Below are 13,011 nucleotides of genomic sequence, written 5' to 3'. Positions count from 1 at the left end.
GGTTATTGTCACCGGGGATTTCTGCCAGCTACCACCCGTAAAGCCATTCCGTAACTGCTTCAACTGCGGTAGTGATCTTGAGCCCCGCCCCCGATCAGGCACATATACATGTCTGAATCAGAGTTGCGACACTGATTTCTACGACGAGGAAGATAAATGGGCCTTCAAAAGCAATGCGTGGCAAGAATGCAACTTTCGTTACGTATACCTCGGCGCCGTCTACAGACAAAAAGAGCCCGCCTTTATCGATTTACTACGCAAATGTCGACTTGGAATAAAGCTCAGTGACGATGATATGAAGCTTCTAACAAGCCCAGACGGTAAAACGGACCGTCATCCAGTAAAGCTTTTCGCAACGCGAGCAGAGGTCCGAGAAGTTAATGACTCAGAGTTTCGGCGTCTGCATGCTCGTCCGCAAGTGTACAAAAGCGTGGACGTATTTATATGGCACAAAAAGAGGCATCCATACCTAGAGGACAAGCAAGAAAAGGCTTCCGATGGCTCTCTAAAAGCGTTGACTGACCATAATTTCGAAGTTGAACTTCAGCTGAAAGAAGGTATGCAAGTATTGTTACTGCACAATATTGACCTTAAGAGGGGGTTATGCAATGGCGCTCAAGGAGAAATTATTGCATTCGAGCCTTTTGGAGAGGGTTTACCTAAAATTCCTCTGCATGATGAGGACCTGCCTGTATATCGGTCGGGACCTCATGAGGAAGAAGATGTAGTTCTGGAATTCATGCACCAATGTCACAAGGCCGAAGGTTGGCCAATTGTCAAATTTCACAATGGCATAGTCAAAACTATCTATCCCGTTTGCCAATCTCTACTTTTAGGAGAGGAGCGCCCATATTCGCTCATGGGGAGGATGCAGATCCCACTAACTGCTGCTTGGGCTATAAGCATTCATAAATCTCAAGGAATGACGTTGGACAGCACTGTGGTAAATATAGGGAAAACCTTTGAAGAAGGACATATATATGTAGCTTTGTCGAGAGCAAGAACATTAGCGGGATTGACGGTAGAGGGCGATTTGTCACCATTGCGGGAGTTCAAAGGAGATAGGGTGGTGCTAGAGTGGCTAAAGAAGACATTTGGAGAGAAAGTTGTGATGGGGAAATAGTTTTAGAAGACGGTCGGTCTGTTTCTGTCACTACTGCACCTATAGAGTGCTTTTAGTGAGTTATAAACTGCTTTAGCGACAGGGAATTTAACGTGATCTCGGCTATCGATATTAATTATTGTTCTAAATTTGGGCTCAGCGTGAAATATTTTGCTAAGCAAAATATTGCTAAGCAAAATATTGCTAAGCAAAATATTGCTCGGGCCTTTCATCAGCTCACCTTGTTTCCACCATAATAGTCATCCACACAAGAGTTCCAAGCTCATCAGCCTCTTCGCACCAATGAGAAATCGCTTCATGAGAGTCAGATTGTTTCGATTCAATCTCAGTACTTCGTCCTCTCAACAGGAAAATTGAAGACTGTATCGTCCCAAGACACATAGTCTCATATCCGTGGTGTTTCGACATGGAATTTTGATACCGTCTTATCCATATAGAGTCCGGGACAGGCTCCCAGAGATCTCGAATACATGGAAGTGGCACATTTTCAAGGCCCCGGCATTTCATATGGTCTGGATCCTCGGTAAACACGTCTAAGAGTAGTTCTATGCCGTAAAGAACACATATTGTCCTGCAAGGAGAGTTAGTAAAGGGACGAGCGAATCAATTTTTGCTATTTACTGACCGGCGAGTGCTCTCTCTTAGTATCCATTCTTGTCTGATAACGCTTTCATCTGTACTCAATGGAGCTCGAAAGTTGTATATGGTATGGAGGTGTCGGCCAATATCCTGTATGCCATGTATTAGCTATGTCATCGTTGGAGAAACTCCACATACTATAATTGCTTTTATAACTGGGAGGACACTTCCAGCTTGAATTGGCTTGATATAGCGTGTATATAGTAGGGCATAAATTGTACATGCTTGCAATGATGCCTGCACTTCATGACAATCCATGCGCGACAACTACATCATATTAGCGTGGCTATTCCCAGCGGTAGTAACGTAAAAAAGGCACTCTGCCTACCTCCTTGTACAATCGCACCACCTCATTTTCAACAATCGTCCAAATAAAACCCTTGTTTGATGCCGCTATATTCTCCGCCATTGTTGTAATCGCACGGCAATTTTCTAGTGGCCGTAATAGACATTGATGACTTCCGTTTAATCCGCAGCCATCACTTTGTTTGCATGGGGCAAAGATAAAGGGTGGGAGGCGATTACCATTCATCATCTTTGGATAGTTGAGGAGTTGCCCAATTAACAGCTTTTTGGTCAATTTTGATTCAATTGTATCCCTTTTTGGTGTCACTGAGGTCTTTGGCTTGTGTACTTCGGTGTCAGGGCAATGACTATTTCCAACTTGCAACCAGGAAAGTTCGCTTGCATCTCCTGCTGGATCGACAGTTGGCTGAAAGTAAATTTGAATAGGTATATGTTTTGATATTAGATTTGGAGCAACTATTGTTTGCTGTGATAAGCTTTCCGACCCTGGCGCTGCTATGTCTCCCAACAAAGGCGGAAACACTAGGCCGGGCTCAGGCGCAATCGAGCTGCTTATACCGCCATTGATTATCTCATCAAAGGTTGGCTCAATCGTATTACTGGAGAAAATGGTTGGATCACTGTCCAAGTTTTCAATGTTTGGCGGTATTGAGCCCCAATGATCTTGACCCCGAGAGTTATTGCTATATTGGTTCAAGAAGTCATGGACGTACTCGCATGTCAGGTTCCGAGTACGGCATCTATTACAGGGGCTATTTTGTGAGCATCGTGTCTTTGATTTGTGGCACTCAATACACGCCTTTCGTTTTCTTCGTGGGAAAGGCATTGCGTTGAGTCAAAGTATGTAAGTAGCATGATTCAACCAGATGGCCGCGCAGCAATCGCGCTCCTCATGTCACAATTATCAACTCGTCTGGGAATAGCGCCGGAGTTGCTGTGGGCCTTCGTTGTCTCGTCGAATCACAGGCTTGGAAGCGCCGATGCTTCCTAATCCCCAATGCCGGCGCTATACCGGCCGATTAGGGAAGTCGAGAATCGTGTGTTGCGGATTACACGTCCGAGGAAATATCTAACATTGGCCATTAGCTGCTTCTGATCGTAATTGAATGCATATGGAGCTACGAAAATGGAGTGTACATGACTAGTCTTGTCGAATCAGCGCTTTGGAAGTGCCGAAGCGATTTACATGGCTGATGCGGAGATGCTTAGCTACGCCGAGATGCTTGACTACACCAAGTTCCGGTGCTGAGTATCTAAAGAATTATAAAAGGCTTTGGCCTTTCCATTTAAATTGAATATTCATGATTAACTGATAAATCCAACAAACTCCATCATCATATCATGGCACCAATCCGAGTTGGCCTGGTCGGCCTTTCGACCGCAAAAGCTTTTACCGGACGCGGCTGCTGGACAGCGGTTTCTCATCTTCCGGCTCTTCTTCAATCGCCAGAATACGAGATTGTCGCTCTCGCAAACTCTACTGTCGAATCCGCAAAGCGATCTATTGCGGCACAAGGACTTCCAGAATCGACCAAGGCATATGGAAGTGTTGATGATCTCGCCGACGACCCCGATGTCGATCTGGTTGTCGTATCAGTCAAAGTAGAAAGCCACTATGAGCTTGCTAAGCCAGCTCTCCTCAAGAATAAAAACGTTTTTGTGGAGTGGCCTATGGCGGCTAATACGGCCGAAGTTGAAGAATTGGCTGCGCTCGCAAAGAAGAACAATGTTCAGGCATTTATCGGAGTCCAGGGCAGAGCATCTCCGATGATGCAGAAGCTTAAAGAACTCATTGCGAGCAATAAGATTGGCCGAGTTCTCAGTTCTTCGGTGGTTGCGTGTGCTTTAAGCCGCTCTGTGGATGTTTGGCCCGAAAGCTTGAAATCTTACCTCGACATGGAGAGCGGTGGAAATGAATTTACCATCATCTTTGGCCATTGTAAGCTACAAACCATTCATCTCAATCTTGCAACAGACTGCTAATATAGATAGTTTTCGACTCATTTGTTCACGTATTGGGCGATCTTTCGCACATACAGTCGATTTTTAAAACGGGATATAAGACTGTACAACTTGCAGGACCCGATAACAACATTGTTGATCCAGCATATGTGAAAACTTCACCCGACCAAATTCTAGTGCAAGGAATTACCAGTAGTGGAGCAGTGGCTTCGATATCTTTCCGAAAGCCAAGGTATAACGGCGATGAACACGACCTACGATGGTACATATCCGGTACCGAGGGAGAAATCATGGTTACTGGCCCCTCAATGTGGTCAATAGTTGACAAAGACGCTGAAATTCGAATCAAGAACGGAGATGGGCCATTTGAGGTGGTTGATTTTGAGAGCTATCGACTCCCTACCGCTGAAACACTTTCGCCAATGGCTGCAAATGTACACTCAATGTATGATGCATTCGCCAAAGGAGATACAACCAAATACGCAACATTCGAGTCAGCAGCAAATACTCATAGACTGCTGGATGAGATAAAGAAGGCTGCATACAAGGATTAGAATGTGTTAGCACTTAATCAGATCGTCATTGAGCTACAGCACGATTTATTATGGATAAACATGGATACGGCTATAGATGCGATGTAGCATTTGGATAAATGTAACACACATGCATATGATAGACTTAGAGCTATGCTATTTGTGACATATCTCTTTTTAATATCATCGTAAATTTCGCATTATGGTGTGTTCTGTCAAGGAGATGCTGGGATTCAAAATGTTACTGAAACATTGAGCATTCTTGCAGAAACAATTCGAACACAATCTACAATAATGCTCTGGTGACTTTTCACTACTTTCTACACCGCTATGATTCTCGCTTCAAAGATTTGACATCAAACAATTAATAATTTCAACAAGTAAACCCTTATCTCTCCAGAGCCCGTGCTGAAAATACCACGTATTTGCTTCTCTAGGAAGTAGTTTTATCCAGATTAGCGTTACGGCTTAATTGCTTCAGTATCTATAACGGTAATACTATCTACCGATCTATTGATCCAGAGATCGAAATTCAAAGAGCCTCATACGTCTTAGAGAAAGTCTATTGACAAGATATGCATCCATGGCGTATCCATGAATCAATTACGACCGTGTAAGTCGCTTATCGCAATATTTCGGACCAAGAGACAGTAGTTGGTTGGTTATTGAAGCATTTAGTCTTATCATGCAAGGAAATATAGTGCAATATTCTCTTCAGCCGGGGTTTCTCTACATTAGTGTAGTTGCCTTTAATTAGAAGCTCAGCCACGTACCACCTCAATAATGCCCGACGTAGGAAGCTTCCCCTCTTTGAAGGACAATCAACCGCGGTTTCGAGGCCAGATTCCGCTTAGTTATCGTAGTGTCGTTGCCTACTTCGCTGTATAAACTTTCTTTCTTCCTCCGTGTGCTAGCCTTTCCGCGTCGGATCCGAATAGCTGCCTTGGCGCTATTACACGATATAGACGAACTAGCGCTGCTTGTTCATGGAGCAAGCCGGAACGTAAAAGCGCGAAGCACGTTATTTCCGAGAGCGATCCGACTGATGCTGATCCGAGACTGGTCCGGATGAAGTTGATTGACCGTGCACGCCTCACAACGTTCGCGAAGCTCGTAAATCGTATAGAAGCTAAGAAAATCGTGGCTGATCCTACTGCCCTCTAAACGTGGCACGCTCAGTGCCGTTCCGACTCGGCAGGGCTGCTTGGCGGATTTTCTTGCCTTGGCAAATTGTTTTTTTCCCTTGGTAGCATGGCCGCCAAACGCCACGTTCAGCTTCTCGATCTAAATTTGGGCGTTTTCCTTGGGGTAAAGCAGAAAGAAGGGGTTGCAAAAAGCGCCGGGCGTCTTTAAGACTGAGCATCGGCTAGGATGGTTCCCAGAAAGGAAAGGCTAGGCTGCTTCTCCTCATTTTCGATGGATGCGTGCCTCGGCTCATCTTGCTTAGTGGCTTCATGGATGCAGACAACTTCCTCATGAGTCATGGGTTGGCAATGCCCTCGATCCAATCAAGAATCAAGCAGCGGTCCCTTGGTTCACGAAAAACGCGGGGTGTGGACCAATATCCTTTAGCTGAAGCGGTCAAGCCCGTTGGAACGACTACGATTTAAACTACGAGATAAACAGCTGCATCAAGTTGATTCTCAGCTCAACGTTTGTAGGCGAATCTCTAGGCTTCGTGTGGGGGAACGAGATGAAGTGAGGTTCAGCAGGGATCTCCCCACACGGCCCAATTCCCCCGTACGGGGTAATTCCAAGAGATTTGCATCCAAGTCAGCTTGCAAAAAGCAAAGTAATCAAGATCACGTCCGTTATCCATTTTGGGTTCCTGCCGCGAAAATGCAGGTGGCAATGTTGGGAGGCTAAAAGACAAAAGGGCTTTTTTTTAGTTTGCGACTACTATCCGTCAATTCTCAATTCTATTTTGTATCTTAATTCCGAGATTCTACTCCGTGCGAAAAGACTCTTTAACTGCCGCCATCAATTGTACGCCGGACGAGCCGTTTCTGGTAGCGAGCATTGTCTAGACCTTTATTAGTGACTGGGTCCGGAAAGGAGAAGTCCGCAGTACGAAGTATAACAAAAATGATGCCAGTAACAGTAAAACAAACCTATAGTATACGCCCTTTGGGCATCATGAGGCCAATAAAAATAAAAACAATACGTATACTATATCCACCTGATGACAGAACGCTTTCAAAGCCACTGGATGCTTGCCCAATTTGTCTAGTCGGGCCGCCTACTAGCGACGATGCTACGGACTTGACGAGGTGTCCGTCGTATGTACAACGTCGCATAGATTCTCCCGTACAAAGGAGTAGCTATTCCGTAACTTACCCTGCCTGCTGCTGCTAGTATAACTGGGCTAATGATAATCCGCCATGCAACCAACCCGGAGGGATAGCCTGAAAGATCGTTAGACTGCGGGGGAGTATGGAGGCGGGGGCGAATGTGGGCTGTCGTCCGGGGTAAGGAAGTAAAAAAACAGAGACCAAAGTGGACTCTATTGCGAAAGCTGCCAAATGGCGGAAGGCTAATAGGCCGTTTCATGTAAGCCACCTGATGGTAGAGGCAGATAGTCCACACAACTCCTGTCAACTATCGAAAAACTTCGATCCAGCGCCACACAAGACAGATCCAAAGCCTGGGCTTCATTGTGAGTTCATGGGGGGCCTGGCTTGAATGTGCATTCATGGGGGCCTGCAAACCAGGGTGCGGAGTTTGCAAGAGGTTGGCACGGCTTGACCGTATGATGATGATATGCACTCCTGGTGATGGTGTCGGTGTTTAGGTAGCATACAACTATTTAGTCTCTTGCCTTCTCCTGCAATGTCAAGCATCTCTCGCCCCCTTCCCTTCTCTCTTCACACTTCAAGGATTTGAACATACAGTATAAGTGAAACGTCGGGTTACACAAGACAGCACTATGGCGAATCAAGACTTGAATCGTCTACACACCCATGATTGTACGCTCTGTCCTTTCTTCTTGGTGGATACAATATCCTTGTCAATGTAAATGCAGTCAACTAACTCGTTGTGAAGTGGAGTTGGGCACAACTGAAGCCACTCAGAAACACGTCCCGCGCAATGTTGTCCCTCCTAGACGCATCTCGCAGCGCAGACTCGACTTCGAGCACTCGCGGCCTCGCTGGCTGCGCGAGTGTATAGCGGAAGCGACTGGTGTGTTTATGTACGTGCTGCCTGGAATCGGAGCCATTGCCACTTTTACCTTGAACGCGACATCACCGATCGGTGTCTCAGCCTATGGAAGTCTCTTTGCGATCGGGTTTGCCTTTGCCCTTGGAATTGCCTTTGCCATCATCACTTGTGCCCCAACCTCAGGTGGCCACTTCAGTCCAGCCGTCACAATTTGTCTCTGTATTTGGCAAGGTTTCCCCCTTAAGAAAGTGCCATATTATATATTCAGTCAAATCGTTGGTGGATTCCTTGCTGCTCTGGTGCTCATGGGAATATACCACCAGGAAATCAGTGAGATGAAGGAATTGCTCGTTGCCGCTGGCAAACCTCTCGTCGCAAACGGCGCTCCAGCAAGTATCCTGTGCTCGTTCCCCAACCCTGGTCAGTCAATGGGATATGTATTCTTCACAGAATTCATCTGCGATTGCTTCGTTGGTTTTATCATCTGGGCTGCCATTGACCCTGCCAACCCCTTCGTCTCTCCGGCACTCGCTCCCCTTATGATCGGTCTGGCATACGCTTGCATGGCCTGGGGCTTTGGAGATGTCACCCTTACTATGAACATGGCTCGCGACCTTGGTCCTAGAATCGTTGCTGCAATCTTCTTCGGCAAGGAAGCCTTTACTTATATGAATTATTCTCCTATCGCTATTCTTGTCAGCATACCTGCCACAATGGTATCCAGCGCTTTCTACGAGTTTGTCTTCCGAGACAGCGTATCTGTCATTCAGAGTGGCCATGCTGTTCATGAAGATGGGGATGAGGCATTGGTGAGACACATAACTAGGACTACTACAGTAGAAGGCATTGAGGAGCGGGGTGACTACAAATCTTAAGTAATCTTAGGCAGTTAAAAAGAGGCCTGCCATGCAGAGAATGAATAACACATTTGAATATCCACCCTATTGTATCCTTATCGGACAAAGTAGCCATTGACATGCGAAAATTGTAAAATCTCAACCACATAGCACTTATTTCGATTATTAATACATATCGCCATTCTCAGTTTTGATATATACAGGATGTTGATGCCCCAGAGCTCTCTGCGCAATCAGCTGTAGTTAACCGATTACAATATTTAGACTGCAACGTCTATTCTCTTTGCTTATTCATCCAGACTATCTTCAATAGTACTAAGCAACAAACCCCCACCCTTTCTTGTCATTTTGGTTCAATCTGGTGATCTTCGGTACCTGCATCCGTGATTATTAAACATACATACAGGCATCTCAAGGTTGGTTGGACTTGGCTGCGCGTTACCACTATGAGACACACCCTTCCTAAGACGTTTTTAGGCAAAACAAAATTTCCCGAAGTAGCTCAACTCTTCTCCATTACCCCAAGCTGCTTTACTTGATTCTCCCTTTGCTAGTCATCCCTGTAGCATATAAGCATGTTGACTTAGTTCTCGGCAACTTGATCAGTAATCAGATCCGTCGGCATCGACGCGCCGCACCTTAAAAACATATGTTGACTTCCAGCAGCAGTCTACAAAAACCCGGTCTTTAAGCTAAAGAAGTATACTAGCTAAAAATAAATGTCATCTTACTCGCCTATTTTTGATCTATTTGGCTACAATGTAGGTAAGTAGCGTGCCCGCCAACTAGCAGAGGCAGCATGCGAAGACGAAGGGTTTCATATGGCTCAAATGGTACGTAGAAGTGCCAAATTAATACAGGCGTTTGTGTTGATGATGTAAGCGGTTTCCGGGCTCATTCGGCCGCTCAGCCCTCAAAAGTCTTGCAGCGATGCTTGTAGTTCCTCTCCTGCACCTGATCCTGTGCTGGAGATCGAGTTAGCCCCGATTTAGGCCATCACAGACATAGAAAATCACGACACCGGCAAAGAATATGTAGTTCTTAGCAGTTCTAGCATGACTTGTACTGGTTGCGAGACAAATTTCAACAGAACCTTCTACTGTTCCCGCTGTCAAGAACTTAAAGATCAGTCTGGCTCACTCACGAGCTGAGTTCAACATTGATCTTCGGCTGAGATCAGTAGAAGAAGTCATGAAACATCTGGAGCGAACGACCGAATTCAAATGTGAAGAGTCCAGAATAAAGGATCTAGTCTAGATCTTATCGTTCCCAATGAATCCTCAAAGTTCCTCGGTCAGACGTAGCTGGATTAAAAAAAGCCGACAGACAGTCTCGCTTGCTGTGGCTACTTATCTTAAGGAAGCTGTAATCATAGCATCGGTTGTTGCTAAGCCCAAGAGTATTACTGGTAAAGGCGTGGTATCTTAGTAACATGTAGTTTCTGGCGACGATGATGGAACTGTACAGACTTTGGCGTCCAAGCTCAGCATTCCTGGCGACCTCGTGCGTTCTCAAAACTCACCCGCCGACAAGAAAGACTACATACAGCAGCTCCTTGGTACCACTACAGATCGTAAACAGCTGGTTATTGTTTTCTGTGATGATGGTACGAACGATGCTGCTGCTCTTGCGCAGGCGACAATCGGCGTCCATATGAACGAAGGCACGGATGTTGCACAATCCGCTGCGGATGTAGTTCTCATGTGCCCTTCTCTGGGTGGCATCCTCACTATGGTGATGGTGAATGTCAGTCGGAAATCCGTCAACCGCATCAAGTTCAACTTCATTTGGAGCTTCATTTACAATGCCTCTGCAGTCCTTCTCGCCACGGATGCTTTTATCAATGCTAGAATTCCTCCCGAGTTTGCAGGACTAGGAGAGTCAGTAAGTATATTGCCAGTCATTGCTGCTGCGATGTTACTGCGGTGGTCGACAATCTAGGCCTACCTCATTGAACGAGTGGCAATGGCTGAAATTTCACAATCTTCACTCAGCGTCCTGAAATTGTCGTTGCCAGAGACAGGATGCGACATCTACTGTCATGTTCAGTTTGGAAAATGCAAGAGGTAGGAATTGTAAAGAGATAACCAATCAATAATAACAAACTATCCAAACTAAACTGTCGCAAATATATTCATTCATAACATGTGTAATCATTATTGCTCATGCAGCCCATTTCCAGAGTCGATCAAGCATACCCTTTGGCTTCTCTGCGTACTCTGTAGATTCATCCAACTGGCGGCCTGTGTGAAGATCAATCTCTTCAGGGGTGCGGATCTTGGTCTTCTTAATAAACTTCCATCCAAAGAATAGTGTAAAGAAAATACTAGATTTTGCATAGTCAGTATTGAATGTGAGCGGTGAGAAGAGGAGATAAAAACATACGGAATGCCAACATAGGACACAACAAATTTCTGTGTATCCCAGTGGCCATGAATGAAAACGCTAAAACCGTTGAAGATGATGACAATGATGAAGAATCCCAGACTGATGTAAGAAATATATGGCTGCAAGAATCCCTTGAAAGCTAGCTCTTCCTTCTGGTTAATGCCTTGAGCATGCAGTGCGCGGTCAAAACCGATGTAAGCAATGCAGATACTGCACCATGTGAATAGAGCGGCAGTTGTAACAAGATTGGCGAACCATGAGAACACTCGGGCACTATCAGAGCTAACAGCCATATAGGTGAGAGGTGCAAGAGCACCGGTGCAGAGGACACAGTAAATCGGAACTCCCCTCTTGGTGCACTTCAAAAGGAATTTCGGGGCCTGCCCGCCTTCAGCAAGAGCAAGCAGGTATCGACTACCACTGTAGAGTAGTGCATTGCCAGCTGAAGCAGCAGAAACGAGGACAACAGCGTTGATGATAGAGGGAAGCACCTTAATACCGGCACGTGAGATTCCAATGACCCAAGGTGAGCTGGCAACACCGGCACCACCGTTCAAGAGTCGATCATCAGTATATGGAACAATCACTCCGATAGCCAATGTACCGAGGATGTAAAAGAAGAGAATACGCCAGAAGAGACGGTTGATAGCCTTTGGAATGTTGTATCGGGGATTCTCTGTTTCTCCTGCTGCAACGGCAACCATTTCTATGCCGGCAAAGGCGAATCCTGCATTGACAATGGCATTGAAAAGTCCAAGGAAGCGTCCTGTGTCTCCACTGGCAATATACTCTATCATGGCGCCAGGGTTGTGCCAGTATCTATACCGATATCCCAAGTTAGCCTTCTCAAGCTGAATTTTTATGGTAGTTTGCCATTGATGCATAAGACTCACCGAAATCCAAGTCTATCATGGGTGGGACCACCTCCGAGATCTATGACCAGAGATAGGATGAGGAGGCCTACTAGAGCCACAATTTTGACACAAGAAAATACGAATTCAACTTCTCCAAAGATTCCTACATCTATGAGATTGAATATGAAAATCAAAACGAGAATGATGGAGATCCAGACAGCAGGCTATTCACAGTATCTGTTAGAATTGTATTTGCCGATTGGTGAGAGGCGTTGTAGGAGGTAATGTGGCGTCTTAGGACTTACCGAAATGGTATCATTCCAGTACTGAATAACAGCTGCGGCAGCGGATATTTCTGCACAGACTGTGATGGCACAATTATACCACTGATTCCAGCCAACAGCAAATCCCAACGCTTCATCAACGAAACGTGAGCAGAATCTGGGTGTAGCTCCAGGTAGTGGTATCCATGTTGTCATTTCTCCAAGGCATCGCATCTATATCATATCTTAGTTGATGCTGACGTAACACAAGAAGATCTTTCCCCATTTCCCCAGGATCTCAAACTAATAAGTACTAATCAGATCGGAGGCGCAACTCACCATAGCAAATATGAAGATACTAGTAATGCTGTAGCCCAATAGGAGAGACAGGGGACCCGCCTGGGCAAGACCACCACCAATACCCACGAATAGACCTGTGCCAATTGTGCCTCCAATAGCATAAAATTGCATATGGCGTGACTTAAGCTTCCTCTTTACTGTCTCCCTTTCAACAGGGGTCGCTTCATAATGAGAAGCATTGTTGATAGAGGCATGTTCGGAGAGGTCTGAAGTTGGAGTTGCAATTTTCTTCTCGTCCATTGTAAGGGTTGTAGTTGAAACTGTTTGAGTTGTGATTAAAAAATTTCCCTGAACGTCTCCATTCGTATTTGTAGTATTCCGGACGACTTACAAGGTCCCTTTTGAGTACTTGGGATCGTTATCATAGGAGTTACTATCACGAGCTGAGCTGAGATCAAAATCTATTTCCCGATTTCGCCGACAGACGCTTTCCAATATGCCGACGATAGACCCACGGTGAAGCACGCCCAATGAAATCTATTTACCGACACCTCGGATACCCAATCGCCGACAAGAGGACTCCAGCACATGTACGAAAGAAAACATGTGGGAAAAAAGAAAAAGGAA

General features: G+C 45.6%; 4 protein-coding genes across 4 annotated transcripts; 2 read left to right on the top strand and 2 right to left on the bottom strand.

The window, feature by feature from the left end:
* Nucleotides 1-1,339: 1,339 nt before the first annotated feature.
* Nucleotides 1,340-2,894, bottom strand: GGI43DRAFT_422005 (Zn(II)2Cys6 transcription factor domain-containing protein; the record flags this gene model as incomplete). The annotated part of the gene is made up of 4 exons (XM_083208041.1): nt 1,340-1,694; nt 1,749-1,852; nt 1,901-2,029; nt 2,091-2,894. The coding sequence occupies 4 exons, from the start codon at nt 2,892-2,894 to the stop codon at nt 1,340-1,342; spliced, it is 1,392 nt and encodes a 463-aa protein (XP_083062224.1).
* A 515-nt stretch (nt 2,895-3,409) lies between these two features.
* On the top strand, nt 3,410-4,584 carry GGI43DRAFT_382443 (Gfo/Idh/MocA family protein; the record flags this gene model as incomplete). The annotated part of the gene is made up of 2 exons (XM_083203246.1): nt 3,410-4,007; nt 4,061-4,584. 2 exons carry the CDS (start codon nt 3,410-3,412, stop codon nt 4,582-4,584), a joined length of 1,122 nt encoding a protein of 373 aa, XP_083062223.1.
* A 2,373-nt stretch (nt 4,585-6,957) lies between these two features.
* GGI43DRAFT_401420 (aquaporin-like protein) lies at nt 6,958-8,661 on the top strand. Its single transcript, XM_083205572.1, has 2 exons — nt 6,958-7,529; nt 7,606-8,661. Exons 1-2 carry the CDS (start codon nt 7,490-7,492, stop codon nt 8,595-8,597), a joined length of 1,032 nt encoding a protein of 343 aa, XP_083062222.1. The 5' UTR covers nt 6,958-7,489; the 3' UTR covers nt 8,598-8,661.
* A 2,081-nt stretch (nt 8,662-10,742) lies between these two features.
* GGI43DRAFT_422002 (amino acid permease/ SLC12A domain-containing protein) lies at nt 10,743-12,684 on the bottom strand (the record flags this gene model as incomplete). Its single annotated transcript, XM_083208040.1, has 5 exons — nt 10,743-10,905; nt 10,965-11,786; nt 11,861-12,045; nt 12,127-12,318; nt 12,424-12,684. The coding sequence occupies 5 exons, from the start codon at nt 12,682-12,684 to the stop codon at nt 10,743-10,745; spliced, it is 1,623 nt and encodes a 540-aa protein (XP_083062221.1).
* Nucleotides 12,685-13,011: the final 327 nt, after the last annotated feature.

This window comes from Trichoderma evansii, assembly GCF_050947405.1.
Source record: "Trichoderma evansii strain SZMC 28006 chromosome Unknown GGI43scaffold_6, whole genome shotgun sequence".
Taxonomy (NCBI): Eukaryota; Fungi; Ascomycota; class Sordariomycetes; order Hypocreales; family Hypocreaceae; genus Trichoderma; species Trichoderma evansii.
Note: the sequence above shows the minus strand (reverse complement) of the source record. Positions and strands in the feature narration are given on the sequence as shown.